The sequence below is a fragment of the Corapipo altera genome, unplaced genomic scaffold (genome assembly GCF_003945725.1).
Source record: "Corapipo altera isolate COAL_440 unplaced genomic scaffold, ASM394572v1 1, whole genome shotgun sequence".
Taxonomy (NCBI): Eukaryota; Metazoa; Chordata; class Aves; order Passeriformes; family Pipridae; genus Corapipo; species Corapipo altera.
Window position 1 is genome coordinate 16594045 of NW_020884873.1, and position 13111 is coordinate 16607155.

Consider the following 13111-nt stretch of genomic DNA (forward strand, 5'->3'; position numbering starts at 1 on the left):
CCCTCTCTTCCTCATCTTATTCTTTGCAGCACGTAAAGTCCTTGGAGGCTTTCCAAAGTCCTGGGTGATATCTTGTTGTCCAGGCCAGGGGGCAGATGTTCTTAAACAGAATGAAGGCCTACCTTGAAAAGAAGACTAAATATGCTACTGGAATTTAGGGGAACTGATATGGAATTGGGGTAATAGGGTTGAGTATATGTGTAACTACTATGCTAAAGGGTAAGGGATATAATACAGCTACTTCTAAAATCTACATTCACTACATAACTACTTCTAAAACCTATAAAAATTAAAGAATCAAAAACTCCAAGGCAACAAGCCCCAGCCTCCATTATCATTAAAACAAGGGAGAAAATAAAATCTCCCTAAACATATCTCACACATGATCAGTAGAGAGAAACTAAATGTGATGTGATGGCTTCTGCCAGCGATCTTGCATATGCTTCCCATTGTGTACGGTTTCCAAGTGCCTACAAGAGCACTGCACTGAGGCTGCCTCAAGCTCTCTGCTCCCCATGGCATGTTGTTCAGTCATGCTGTTCATCTTTCATCCAGCAGCCAAGCAGTGACCATGCTTCTTCCTTTCCTGCAGAGAAAACTTTGGTAAAAACAGGAAGGCAGCGGTACAGCTTGGCACCAGAAATACCATGTGTATAATCCCTAGCACTGCGGACAGAGAAAATATGAGAGTAATTACAAAAGGAGAGAGAGGGGGGGAGAGAGAGAAAGAGGAATGAGAAATGTGGGAGTTTAATGTGAGAGAGGGAGCAGTATATCTGGCAGTCACTGAATCATAAAATTCATTTACTTGTGCATGGATGGTGAGGTTCAGTGACCAATGTCCTGCATTCCTGGGGAGATTTTGGCTGCATGGGAATAAAGCATGGTAATTTCTGAGAGGACTTACAGAAAGTAAGAAGCGTAAGTGAAAGATAAAATCAGCTTGGTCAGTACAGCCAACAAAAACTCAGTTGGTGCAGTATTTCATCTTCCAAGTGCTGCACAAAGCTTTTGGTCTCTGTGAGCAGACATTCACAGAGCAGCACACCAGCTTCAGTAGCACTTTCCTTTGGAGGACTCTGAAATGCTGGACAAATGTGCATTTAACACTGCAAATGGCCTTGTTTGCTAAATCTTACCATTCACTTTTTTTCCAGGGCAAGTAGTTAATTGTCTCACTCAAAGTCAGAGCAGAAGCTCAGTGACAGAACTACAGAAATATCCAGGCAGAATCTGGCACAAGTATTTTCATCAAGAAAAACATGCTTTGCACCAGGTCTATGTTCAGCCCAAACTGGCAGAAAAATATAAACCAGAATGACAAAGATTAGTGACTATGAGCTGAAGCCAGATATTTAAATTAGGAACAGGGCACATTTTTAACTGCAAGATGTGACAAGTCATTGTATAAACAAGGAAAGTGGCAGCTTTTCTATCTTGTATCTTTAGGAAAGTTGTTTTGCTCTCTCATCGAGTTCACATTCTGCCTTATCACACCCTCACACAGACTCTTGCTTTTTTTGGTCTCAAAAGCACTCACTTATGGATAGAAAAAGACAGAAATTACTCCTAAATTCCCAGTTCTGCAGTGCAATACATGCTGGCAGTTCTGAGCACATCCAAAGCCTTGCTGATTTCAGTGGCGCTCTAAGCAAGGACAGGGTCTGACTGTGCTCATCAAGGTGCATGACTGCAACCTTCAATGGCATTAAATAACCATAAGCTGCTGCTGCAATGCTGAAAAAGTGTCATCGCGTTTTAAAGCAAAGACACTTGCCTGTAGATTTTTAATGGCACGGACAGTGCTGTGCTCTGCATTTTTCTGCAGCACTGGGAATTCTTGATACTGGTAAGAAAACAAATCTTTGTCAGTACAAAATCTGTCCATCCTACTTTTAATACAGATTTGAGACCCATTCCTTTAATTATTTGTAACTATTCACAGCTTTATCCACAGGAACACTCCAAATGACATCAGTGAGACCAAGCTTATACAGAAGCCTAACCACAAGGAAACTTGTTTGTAGACTGAGGTTCTAAATTTAGCATTTTCGTCTATCTTTGCCCAATATAATATTTTAAAAAAGTAATTCTGCCTGTATACCTAACTCTGCCTGAATGGCTGTGTATCTGAGAGCCTTGTGTGAAGGGGAAGGATCTGTAATCTTTGCATATTCAGGAAAAACAGATGTAACAAAACAATAGACAAGATTTACAGGAAAGGAAGCTCGAAATCTCCAGCAAGCTCGAAATCTCCGGCAGAATCCCCTGCAGCAAAAACCATCATTCCATAGAATGAGGTTAATTATCTGGCAATTATTTCTGAAGTGCATCTGAATCAAATATATCTGCCACAAAGATGTCATTAAAAGAGTATTAAGCCACTGCTGGAAGTCAAGACTACTTAACGCTCCCACCCTCACCACAACTGCACTGCTACTACTCATGACTGAAACTGCACGTCTCTCATGCTGGAGCCCCTTCAGCCATGATTCACACAGGGAAACACATTCTTCCCCAAGTCCCCCTCTGCCCAGCCTGACTGCCAGCCAATGCCACTCACACTCCTGGAGGGCTCTTCTGCTAAATTAGAATGTCAAGCAAGTGGTGAGAATGAATCTCGTGTCTTCCCTCCTGCCCCAGCTGAACCGAGTCAATGGAAACAGGCTGTGTCTGCCTAGAAAGGATTTTAAAGATCAAAATCAGTGATCTCTGGTTTTGTCTGTGTTGTTCAGGCAGGCACACAAGTGATTTTACTGTTGTGCCTGACTCGAGACCACCAAGAACTGCTCCAAAGCGTGGCGGGTATTGAGAACCACCTGTCAGCTGTTCTAGACACCTTCTCATTGCTGCCCTGAGGGCATGGTCCAACTACGTCCTTGTTATGGCCTGCAAAAGAGGGTGGGAAAGGGCAGGAGACAGACTCAAAGCTGAAACACGTTTATGCCTCATGTGGCATCTATGGAGCAGGATGCAGCTGAGAGTTGTACCTGGGCTAGGTCTTCCCTGGAGGTTGCTTGGAACATAATGCACTGCTTAGAAAACCATTTCAAGACCAGGCTCCCTCAGGGCTCTCTGGCACCCAAGGTGACCCCATTTCACAGTATTCAGGATTCAGAGTACACATTGCACCTTGAGTACTGTGTTCAGTTTTGGGCCCCTCACTTCAAAAAGGACATTGACGTGCTGAAGGATGTCTAGTGAAGGGCAACAAGGCTCCTGAAAGGTCTAGAAAACATGTCTTATGAGGAATGGCTGAGGGAGCTGGGTCTATTTAATCTTGAGGAGGCTCAGGGGAGCCTCATCACTCTCTACAACTACCTGGAAGGAGGCTGTAGTGAGGTGGGGACCGATCTTTCCTACTGTGTCTGCAGTGAGAGGACTAGAGGAAATGGCCTTAAACTGAGACAGGGGAAATTCAGATTAGATATTAGAACATTTCTTTTCACTGTTATGGTGGTCAGGCATAGGAATAGGTTGCCCGGGGAGACAGTGGAGCTACCATCCCTGGAGGTATTTAAGAGGTGTCTGGATCTGCCAATGGGTGATATGATTTAGTCGTGTAGTGGTTAGTTACAGTGGCAGTGCTGGGTTGATGGTTGGACTGAATGATCTTAAAGGTCTCTTCCAACCTTGACGATTCCCCGATCCTCACAACCCCGCCCCTCTCCCTCCACACACACGCGCGCGCGCGCTGGCAGTGGCGGGCAACGGGTGCTTCTTTCTCACACAACCGAAGGCCATGGGTAAGAAACGGAGATGTCTTCATTCCCCCTCGACAAGAAGGAAGATGTAACAACCGGGAAATTTCGAACTACTTCAGTTCCATGGGACTTCCCTCCGGCTCTGCCCAGCGCCGCCTCAGCGCGGGAGGCGGAGCCCGAGCGGACCCGGCGCTGGGGCGGGGCGGGGCGGGGCGGGGCGGGCGGGAGGCGGCCGCTCCTGCTGCAAGATGGCGGCGCAGAGGAGGAGTCTGCTGCAGAGTGTGAGTGGCACCTTCCCCCCCTCCGCGCACACGCACCCCCCAGGTGGGTGCGAGGGTGTCTCCGGGCCTCCTCCTCACCCGCCCCCCGCGCTGCCGTGTGGGAAGGGGGAGGTCCGCCCTGAGCGGGGCGGTGGGTTGCTGCCCTGGCGCCCCCTGTGCCTCCTGAGGGCAGGGGGTTCCAGCTGGCGAGCGTCTCTGCGGGGTCAGCGATCTGCACCCTGGGCTGACCTGCTGCTCTGCAGCGCTGAGGAGGGGCACAGGTAGTTGAGAGGGGGTGGGCCGTGCCAGTGCTGCGGGCTTCGGGGTGCCCCGCTGTGTGAGGGGGCAGCTGGCGACTGCAGGCCGTGAGGGAGATGGCGGCCCCAGGGGTGTCTCCCTAAGAGCTGGCTGCAGCACCGGGCCCCTGTCCCTTTGTCCTGGGTGAGTACTCCAGCGGGGATCCAGAGCCTTCCCTGTACTCCCGTGCCAGGGATGCGTGAGGGTCTGATTCACCATAGGAATAGCTAAGCTAGAGCAGTGCTGTATCAAGCGTAATCCCATGCAAATTTGATTTCAGGTTTCTTGTTAGCAAGAGACAAAGTGCAGCCAGAGCTCAGCTTCAGAGGGAAGGGACGTGATGAGTGGTCCTGTTCTGCAGCACGGGAATGTGAAGTTATTAGCTGGTGTGGTGTGCTGCCTTGTTTGCAAAGGGAGAAGGGTTGAGAAGAGAGTGGGGATGGACTTGTAACCTGTACTGGACCAGGATCCTCGCTTCAAGTTGCTTGGGTTTTACATGGTCTCTTTCCTCTTCCTGTCTCCCAGGAACAGCAGCCCAGTTGGACAGATGACTTGCCATCCTGCCATCTCTCCGGGGTGGGCTCCGCTCCGAACCGTTCGTACAGTGCAGATGGCAAGGGCACAGAGGGTCACCCCTTGGAGGATAACTGGCTAAAATTCAGGTAAGTGAGTTGCACTTGGGACAGACTCCTGCACGCACAAGGGCAGGTAAAAGTGATATGTAGTTTGTCACACAGGGCTCAGAAGAAGAAGGTGGAGCCTGAGCATGCAGGAGGTGCCTGGAGGAACTTGTTACTTGTGTCTGTGTCTTACAGACATTTGTGACCTCTTTGCTTCTGCCCTCTTGGCAGGAGTGAGAACAACTGCTACCTCTATGGTGTCTTCAATGGCTATGATGGCAACCGAGTCACCAACTTTGTGGGTCAGAGGCTCTCTGCAGAACTGCTGCTGGGCCAGCTACACGCAGATCACAGCGATGCTGACGTGCGTCGAGTTCTGCTGCAGGTAAAGAAGCTTTGAGTGGGAATGGCTGCTGCTTTTCACACTACCCACCTCCTCTCTTTGCCATCAGGGGAGCAGCATCTGGTTTCTGTGTGGGTTGGAAACATCTGCCGCTGGTTGCAATTGCACTCGTGGCGAGCATCTGTAGTGCTTTGTTTCACTCCCGCCTCAAACCCATCTGTCCCTCTGGCTCTGTCAGCACAGTGCTGAGAGCTCTCCAAGAAGCTGCAGCTACTCTTCCTTGGACATGTAGGAACAAGTCAGCCTGTGAGGGAGACGATAGTGAGTGAAAGGGAGAAGTTAATGTGTAGGGAGATGGATTTGTGAGTGTGCTTTCTTGAGTGAAAGGCAAGTTCTTAAAATCAACACACAAGATCAGATAGGTCTCTGACATTCCTGTGAATGTAATTTTTATGGTTTTGAGTTGTTGCAGGCTGTTTTTACAAGCTGTTAACTAGTTGCACTGAAACAATTGTGTTTCAATGTGATGTAATGATCCTTGAATGTCTGTACGTACAATGATCATCCACTCTTACGAGCCAGTCTTAGATAGGTGGGGATGGGTAGCTTCAAAGGTCGGTAGGCATTGGATAAGAGCTTAGTTTTTCTTTATGACCTTTTTTTTAGGCTTTTGATGTGGTGGAAAGAAGTTTCCTGGAGTCCATTGACGATGCCTTGGCAGAGAAAGCCAGCCTGCAGTCCCAGCTACCAGAGGTAATGTAACCTTAAGAGCAGAGATTGATAGAGAGATCCCATGCTCCAGATTGCTGGATAAGGTTTGGGCATATTAGTCAGTTTGGTCAAGGGAGGCTGTAAGTGAAAATTACTTCTCTGTGGTTCTCTTCTGTGAGCTTGCATGAAGTGAAGCAAGCCCTTTGGTCCATTTCCCAGAGTTCCCACTGTTCATACTGGCACTACTTAGACCCATCATTGGTTATCTGAGTAAGGAACTGAGTGTATCATGGAGAGGAGTTCAGGCTGTACATGTGACTCTTCCAGAGCAAAGCCATACGATGCAGAGGAGAGGCAAGGCCTTGAATTTGCATGGCATCTGGGCAACTGTGTGTTCTGTTCTTCAGGTGTACTGGACTGTCTGCTCCAGAACCTTATTGAAGCCGTGTCATTTGCTAGGATTGAACAAAAAATACTGTGTCTTGCACAAGCTTGACACAAAGCTAAGACATGTCAAGTCCCCTCCCTACAGAATTTTTATTTCAGCTGTGATTTCTGTGTTGTGGACTGTGTGTTCAAGCTTCTCCCTCATTTTGGGTTCCAGGGTGTCCCTCACCACCAGCTCCCTTCTCAGTACCAGAAGATTGTGGAGAGATTGAAGGTTGTAGAGCAGGAGATCTCTGGAGGAGCCATGGCTATTGTGGCTGTCGTTCTCAACAACAAGCTCTACATTGCCAATGTGGGTGAGTTGGTTTTTGTCAGTGGCTCACTCTTGGCATTCCTGAGGATGGCAGCTGTTGTAGGAAGTAAAAGAAATTTGAATGTGGGGGACAGGTTCTTTGGTCTGTGTGACCAAGCAGTGATATGCTTGTTACTTACAGGAGCACTTGAAATCAACCTGGCTCTATCCCTACAGAGGTTGGCTGTATGACCAAAGAACAGAGGGAAAGTGGGTTGAGAGAAGTGGTGCAGGTTCACTGAGAAATATAGGGAACTTTCTTGTGAGGTACTGGCTCAGGTCTGGATGAAGAGCTGCCTAGCAGGCCTACTCTGCTGCTAGCAAGTGTACTTTTTGAAGATCACGATGAGACAGTACATGAGCCTTTCTCTTCTTTTCTGTCTTTATTCCCCTGTCTGTTCCTTTTCCACTGGGATATGTTCTCCCTCTTAACGGCAGAGCTATCTGGTGCCTCATCTCGCTGCTCCCACTGCAGGTACCAATCGGGCACTGCTGTGCAAGTCCACGGTGGATGGGCTGCAAGTGACTCAGCTCAACGTGGACCATACGACAGAGAATGAGGATGAACTTTTTCGCTTCTCTCAGCTGGGTGAGTTTGGGTTTCACGTTCTTAGCGCAGAACATCGCATGACTCTGTTTTTCTGGGGCACCAAGAATGACTCAAGCCACTGGAAACAATAAATGACCACAAAAAGAAGCTTACTATGTTTTCAGATAACAAGTTCAGTGCCTTCTTTTTGTGCCTTTCTGAGGCTATAGAGTGAATAAGCTCAGCTCACTGACCTAGTAGAAAACTATCCTTTTGATTCAAGTTTCGAGTGGTAGTTTAGTGTCCTGCTGCCAAACTGGCATTGATTTGCCCTCCAGCTGTGTGATTGCTGGAGTCAATAGGAAGGCAGGAGAGGAAGCACACAGCCAGAGGGTAGAAGTGAAGTGGACAGTATATGAGTGCTCCTGTGGAGGCAAACCACAGTTGAGCTGGGTTAAGTTCTGTGTGATGCTGCACCCTCAGGATGGTACGTTTCAATATGCCTTTGTACAAGCTGCTGCTGCAAAAAAGTAGCTTCACTTCAGAGAGAGGCAGGCCAAGCACTGGCATTTACTGCTCTCACATCAGTAACTATTGAGCTGACATTTTGCTTTAGGCAATTTCCCTTTTCATTTACAGTGTTTGACATGTGTTCTTTCTTGGTGTAGAGCTAACCCAGACCACTTGTGTGATAGCTAGTACCAAATTCTTCTTATTGAGATACTTAGGTTCTGTACTTTTATTTAGGTAGATCTAAGGTGGCATTCTTCATTAGGTTCACCTGGCAGATATATTCTTATCTGGTGAGGCTGTTGATGTGGTAATTTCTGCTGCTGGATCTTGTTTTATTCTATTTCTCTGTAATTTCCTCTTTTACTCCTATTCCTGCACTAGGGATATGTGCTGTGAAACAGAAGACTGAATGAAGGAATCCTGGGAAGGAGACCTTTTGATTGCCTTTCTACTACCAAAAATGCAGAATTTAGCTGCAGTCCATAGGAGGACAGGGATCTGTTAGATATACTGACCTTAACTTGGCACAGCAGTGGCGCTCCTGCCTGCAGTCCCAGGAGAAGGAAGAGCCTGTGGAACAGGACAGTGTGCACAGGCTGTTCTGGGGGCCCAGAGGAGGTGGTTGTAGGGCCAGGTCGAAGCACAGTGTTAAGAGGTAGTGGAGATAGCATTTGTCATGATGGTCCCTGTGTCACCCCTTTGGAGAAGGAAGGGAGAGGTCTTGTGCCTTTGTGGCTCTTCACCCAGCACATCACAACTTGTTTGGTGCTCTGGGAGAGTGATTTAGACACAACCTCTCCAGTGTGCTCTGGGCCTCCCTGTGTTTGTGTCTGTCAGTGGCATGTACCCCCCTGCCCAGAGCTGGCAAATGAGCCAGGCCGTGTTGATGAGTCAGCTGTGGTCTGCAGCAGATGGAGGAGTTGTGTCTTACTGCTGGGGTAGGTGTGGAGCCATCTGTGCAGCGAGGCTTGGTTTGACTCAAAGGGAGCGTTTCAGTTGGACCCCTGCCTTCACCTTGTATTGAGGACAGTCATCCCTAGATAAAATCTCAGTGTTTTCTGGCTGTAGCTCTAGGTATAACCAGGAAAGGGGGGTTGCCAGGTAAGTGGCTCATCTGGTCTGAGTCCTGCCTCAAACAGTAGCTGCACCCAGATGGTCTCTGTTAGAACCTTCTTCAAGCTGGGATTACTTCCTAGCCCCTGCCAGGGGTATATCCCTTAAATTCATAAATATTTGTTTGGTTATTGTTCTTAGCTTAGGAGCAGCCCACATCAATTTGAGCACTTGAGCAAATTCAGTGTCTCTTCTAGACTCTAGATTTCTCAGAATCTCAGAATCACAACCTGGGTAAGGTTGGAAGGGACCACAGTGGGTCATCAGGTCCAACCTCCCTGCTCAAGCAGGGCAATCCTAGAGCACATTGCACAGGTTTGCATCCAGATGGTTCTTGAATATCTCCAATGAGGGAGACTCCACAACCTCTCTCTGCAGTCTAGCGTACTAGGGAAATTGTCATATGGAGCTTAGGGACAGGGATCAATAATAGACGGAAGAAGAAGCAGAATCCTTCACATATGTTTTCCTCCTTCCTGCCTTCTCCTCCCATCACACAGACCAGAGCTGACAGGCGCAGATGTTCTCCTGGCTTTTCGGCAAATGCCTGAGTGCCCAGGCCAGCTGCTGCTGGTGGCTTTGGACCAGGATGTGGGCTTTGTCTCGGGGCCAGCTGTTGCATTCAGTGTGCCTTTTGGGCTGCACATGTCTCCCCCCTTTTCTCTCCTTCCCAGATCACAACTAATGAAAAGGTGTCCCTTGGAACACAGCAAACTGCTATTCCTTTTCTCCCTGTATGGCTCCTGATGAATCTTCAGCATCTTCTTTTGTATTACAGTTCTATTTAGCTGTAGATATTTCTTTTCTCAGAGGAAGTTCTCCAAGTTTCACAAAGTTAATTAAACATTTTTGGTTTTCAATCTGGCAGGCTTGGATGCAGGGAAAATAAAACAAGTGGGAACTATTCGTGGGCAGGAAAGCACTCGACGCATTGGAGATTACAAAGTCAAATACGGCTATACTGACATTGAACTGCTCAGGTCAGAAAAACTCAGCTTTGGAGTTTCAAGCCCTCCTTTTCTTCATGATCACTCCATTCACACCATCACTGCATATGTCACCATTAAATGCTAAATAACACCGTCTCTTTCCAGTGCTGCTAAATCTAAGCCCATCATAGCAGAGCCTGAAATCCACGGAGGGCACTCGCTGGATGGGGTGACTGGCTTCTTGGTGCTCATGTCTGAAGGGCTCTACAAAGCGCTGGAGGCAGCTCATGGGCCAGGGCAGGCCAACCAGGTGAGCTGGCTCACACAGGAAACGTTCCCTGGGCTATTGACTCACTTCAGCTGCTCCCTTATAGATTGTCCTCCTCATATGTCCTGTCAGTGCTGCCCAGGTTGAATGCCTGTACCACCACATTCCAGTCTATAATAGTATGGGAGCTGCTTTGCCGAGCCAGTTCTTCTACGCAGCTGCCTGTCCCTTAAGAGTAGCCCATTAAAAGGGAGTGGGATGATTCAAGACACAAGGGCACATATCAGCAGGTGAGATGGGCAAGCTTCACAGTCAGATGAGTTGCCATAAAAACTCTTAGATCAGATGGCAGGAAAAGGTTTCCTTCAAAATCTCCTAAACATCCTTCCTCTGATGTTTTTTTTCCCTTCTCTGCTCAGGAAATTGCAGCCATGATAGCCACAGAGTTTGCCAAGCAGACGTCTCTGGATGCTGTGGCACAAGCAGTAGTGGACCGGGTTAAGCGGATCCACTGTGACACTTTTGCCAGTGGTGGGGAGCGGTCCAAGTTCTGTCCCCGTCATGAAGACATGACGCTGCTTGTGAGGAATTTTGGGTACCCCCTGGGTGAGATGAGCCAGCCCACACTGACACCAACGCAAGGTGTGTTGGGGGGAGAATGAGACAAAATGGAGGGGGGGAAGATAAGATGTCTTGATTGATCCAGAACTGACCTCATATCAGGAGAGGAGGTACTTGGGGTAGAAGGAATTTTCTTATTAAACAGATTATTGGCTTTTGACATGTGGAGTCTGTGACAATTTTATAGAATACAGTACAGCATCTAATAAAGGCACTTTCAAATAAATTCTTGGGTTCTTTGGGCCCTCTTTGCTGCTGTGCTGCACCCTCAGTTGCTCATGTCTCAACTGCATTTTATAACTTCTGTTTTCTCCCTTCTCAGGAGGCCGTGTCTACCCAGTCTCTGTGCCATATTCCAGCTCCCAAAGCACAAGCAAGACAAGTGTCACGCTGTCTCTTGTAATGCCTTCCCAAGGCCAGATGGTCAATGGTGCCCACAGCAGCTCAACTCTGGATGAAGCCACCCCTACCCTCACTAAGTAAAGTCCTGCTCTCTTGCTACTCACAGTTTTTCCTGCACCTCACACGGTGTAAAGTGGTTGCAAAGCAGAGACACCTGTCAGTTACCCGTCAGTCATTCCCTTATCTGTAGCATGGCCCCCCTGACTGCAGTATTGACAGCCAGCAAATTGTGTTAGCTGGAAAGTGATTGTGTGAGGAGTAGGAATGAGTGAAGCGAGCAGCTCTGAAGCCAGCTCTGGCAACATGCCTTGGGAGCAGCATCTGCTGCTGTTCGTGGAGGGCACTGGCAGCGAGCAGCCCTTCTCTTTGGATCTTGTGTGCCAAGTGTGTTGGGTACTGTGCACAGAGGGAGTGTGGGTGCCCTTCGTTTTAGTGAGGAAGAGAGACTATGCAGGCCACCTGTAAGGCTGCTGGAGAGGCTGCACTGCCTCAGAGGCCAGGAAAAAAGTGTATAAAGCTTAGAACTGGGTCCTATTTGGATCCACTTTGCGGGACCATACTACTTAGTGGCTGTGGTTTAGGTTGAGCCTTTGTCGCAGGATGGTGTGTGTACACACTGCAAAGTGAAGCAGTGCTGTGGGTATTGTGTTCTGTAGCTCCAGAAACAATGAAGCTGACACACCAGAGCTGCTTTGGCTGCAGCACAGGTCACACAAAAATAGCTTTCCTTGCTACCTGACTTCCCATAAAGCTTGCACTGTTATAGGTATGGGGAGGCTGGCAGAGTGCATGCCTTTTTTTTTGGACTTCTTTTAATTTTTTTTTTTTTTCTGCTGCCTCTCCTCTGTTCATCAGATGCCTGGTTGTATTTAAGGCCTTCGAGTTAATGTGAATCAGATATCTTTGATGTTTGTCAATTCCAATCAGCTCTCAAGTCTACTAGTGTTCTCATAGAGCAAGTGACTGCAACTGTTTGCTAGGATAGCTTGATCTGTGAAGAAACTGGTGTTTGTTCTGGTGCTTTTCTTGTCTAACATAAAGGTGGTTGTGTTCTCTCTTTTTCTCTCCATAGCCAAAGCCCAACTGTGACGCTCCAGTCAACTAATACTCACACACAGAGCAGCAGCTCAAGTTCAGATGGAGGTCTGTTCCGCTCCCGGCCTGCCCACTCACTCCAGCCAGATGAGGATGGGCGTGTGGAGCCCTACGTGGATTTTGCAGAGTTTTACCGGCTTTGGAACATGGACCATGGCGAGCAGGGAGCACTGACTGTGTCCTAACATGGTGATCTGCCTCCTGCAGACACCTGAAGCTCGGCTGCGAGAGCAAAGACTGAGGCAAAGAGTGAGTGCTCCACTGAGGGCTGTGTTCTGCCCAGAGCTAACTCCTACACAGGATGTGCTGGACACTGGGCCGAGGAGCTTGTGCACTACACACGTGTTGCCTGTGCCATGCTCCCAATCCTGACCAGCCTCATTCCCTTGGAAGCCCTGAGAACAGGGGAAGGGGTCTTGAATGCAACCCTCGCTGCAGGTTTTTGCAAATAAAGATGCAGAGAGGGCTCCTTCTGGATAGTGCAAGAGGCGAGGCCTGTACAAAGGCTGTGTGTGTGTGTGTGTGTAGGTGTACACGTGTGCCTGCGTGTGTGTTGTCATAAAGTTTCCACAACTCAATTCATAATGCTGTGATTCCAGTGTTCAACTCCATAGAAGATACCTCTATTTTGCAGAATAAATAACTTATAGCTACAGTCATTGGCACCTATGTGGCTTGCTCTCTTCCTTATAATGTCATGCGTGGGTGTGACAGCTCCTGGTGAGACCCTCTATTCCAGAATAGAGGGTTGCACCTTGCAGCAGGCAAGCTTCTGCTGTAAAGTGGCCTGAGCCCTTGCTGGTGACTTAAAAGCATAAGCTCTTTGCTTACTTATTTGCTGAGCTTTGGCACTGAATTATGGCTTGGAGTTAAATTATAAGTTCAGGTTATTGTTTTTTCTAGGTAAAATGCACATTATTTCCCTTAATGCAGGCCATCTGGAAAATTGTATATGGCAGGTAGAGTT

General features: G+C 48.1%; 1 protein-coding gene across 1 annotated transcript; it reads left to right on the forward strand.

The window, feature by feature from the left end:
- The first annotated feature begins 3337 nt into the window (after positions 1–3337).
- TAB1 (TGF-beta activated kinase 1 (MAP3K7) binding protein 1) lies at positions 3338–12809 on the forward strand. Its single transcript, XM_027663519.1, has 11 exons — positions 3338–3985; positions 4787–4923; positions 5113–5266; positions 5891–5977; positions 6540–6678; positions 7150–7263; positions 9698–9809; positions 9924–10068; positions 10446–10668; positions 10970–11126; positions 12122–12809. The coding sequence occupies exons 1-11, from the start codon at positions 3953–3955 to the stop codon at positions 12327–12329; spliced, it is 1509 nt and encodes a 502-aa protein (XP_027519320.1). The 5' UTR covers positions 3338–3952; the 3' UTR covers positions 12330–12809.
- Positions 12810–13111: the final 302 nt, after the last annotated feature.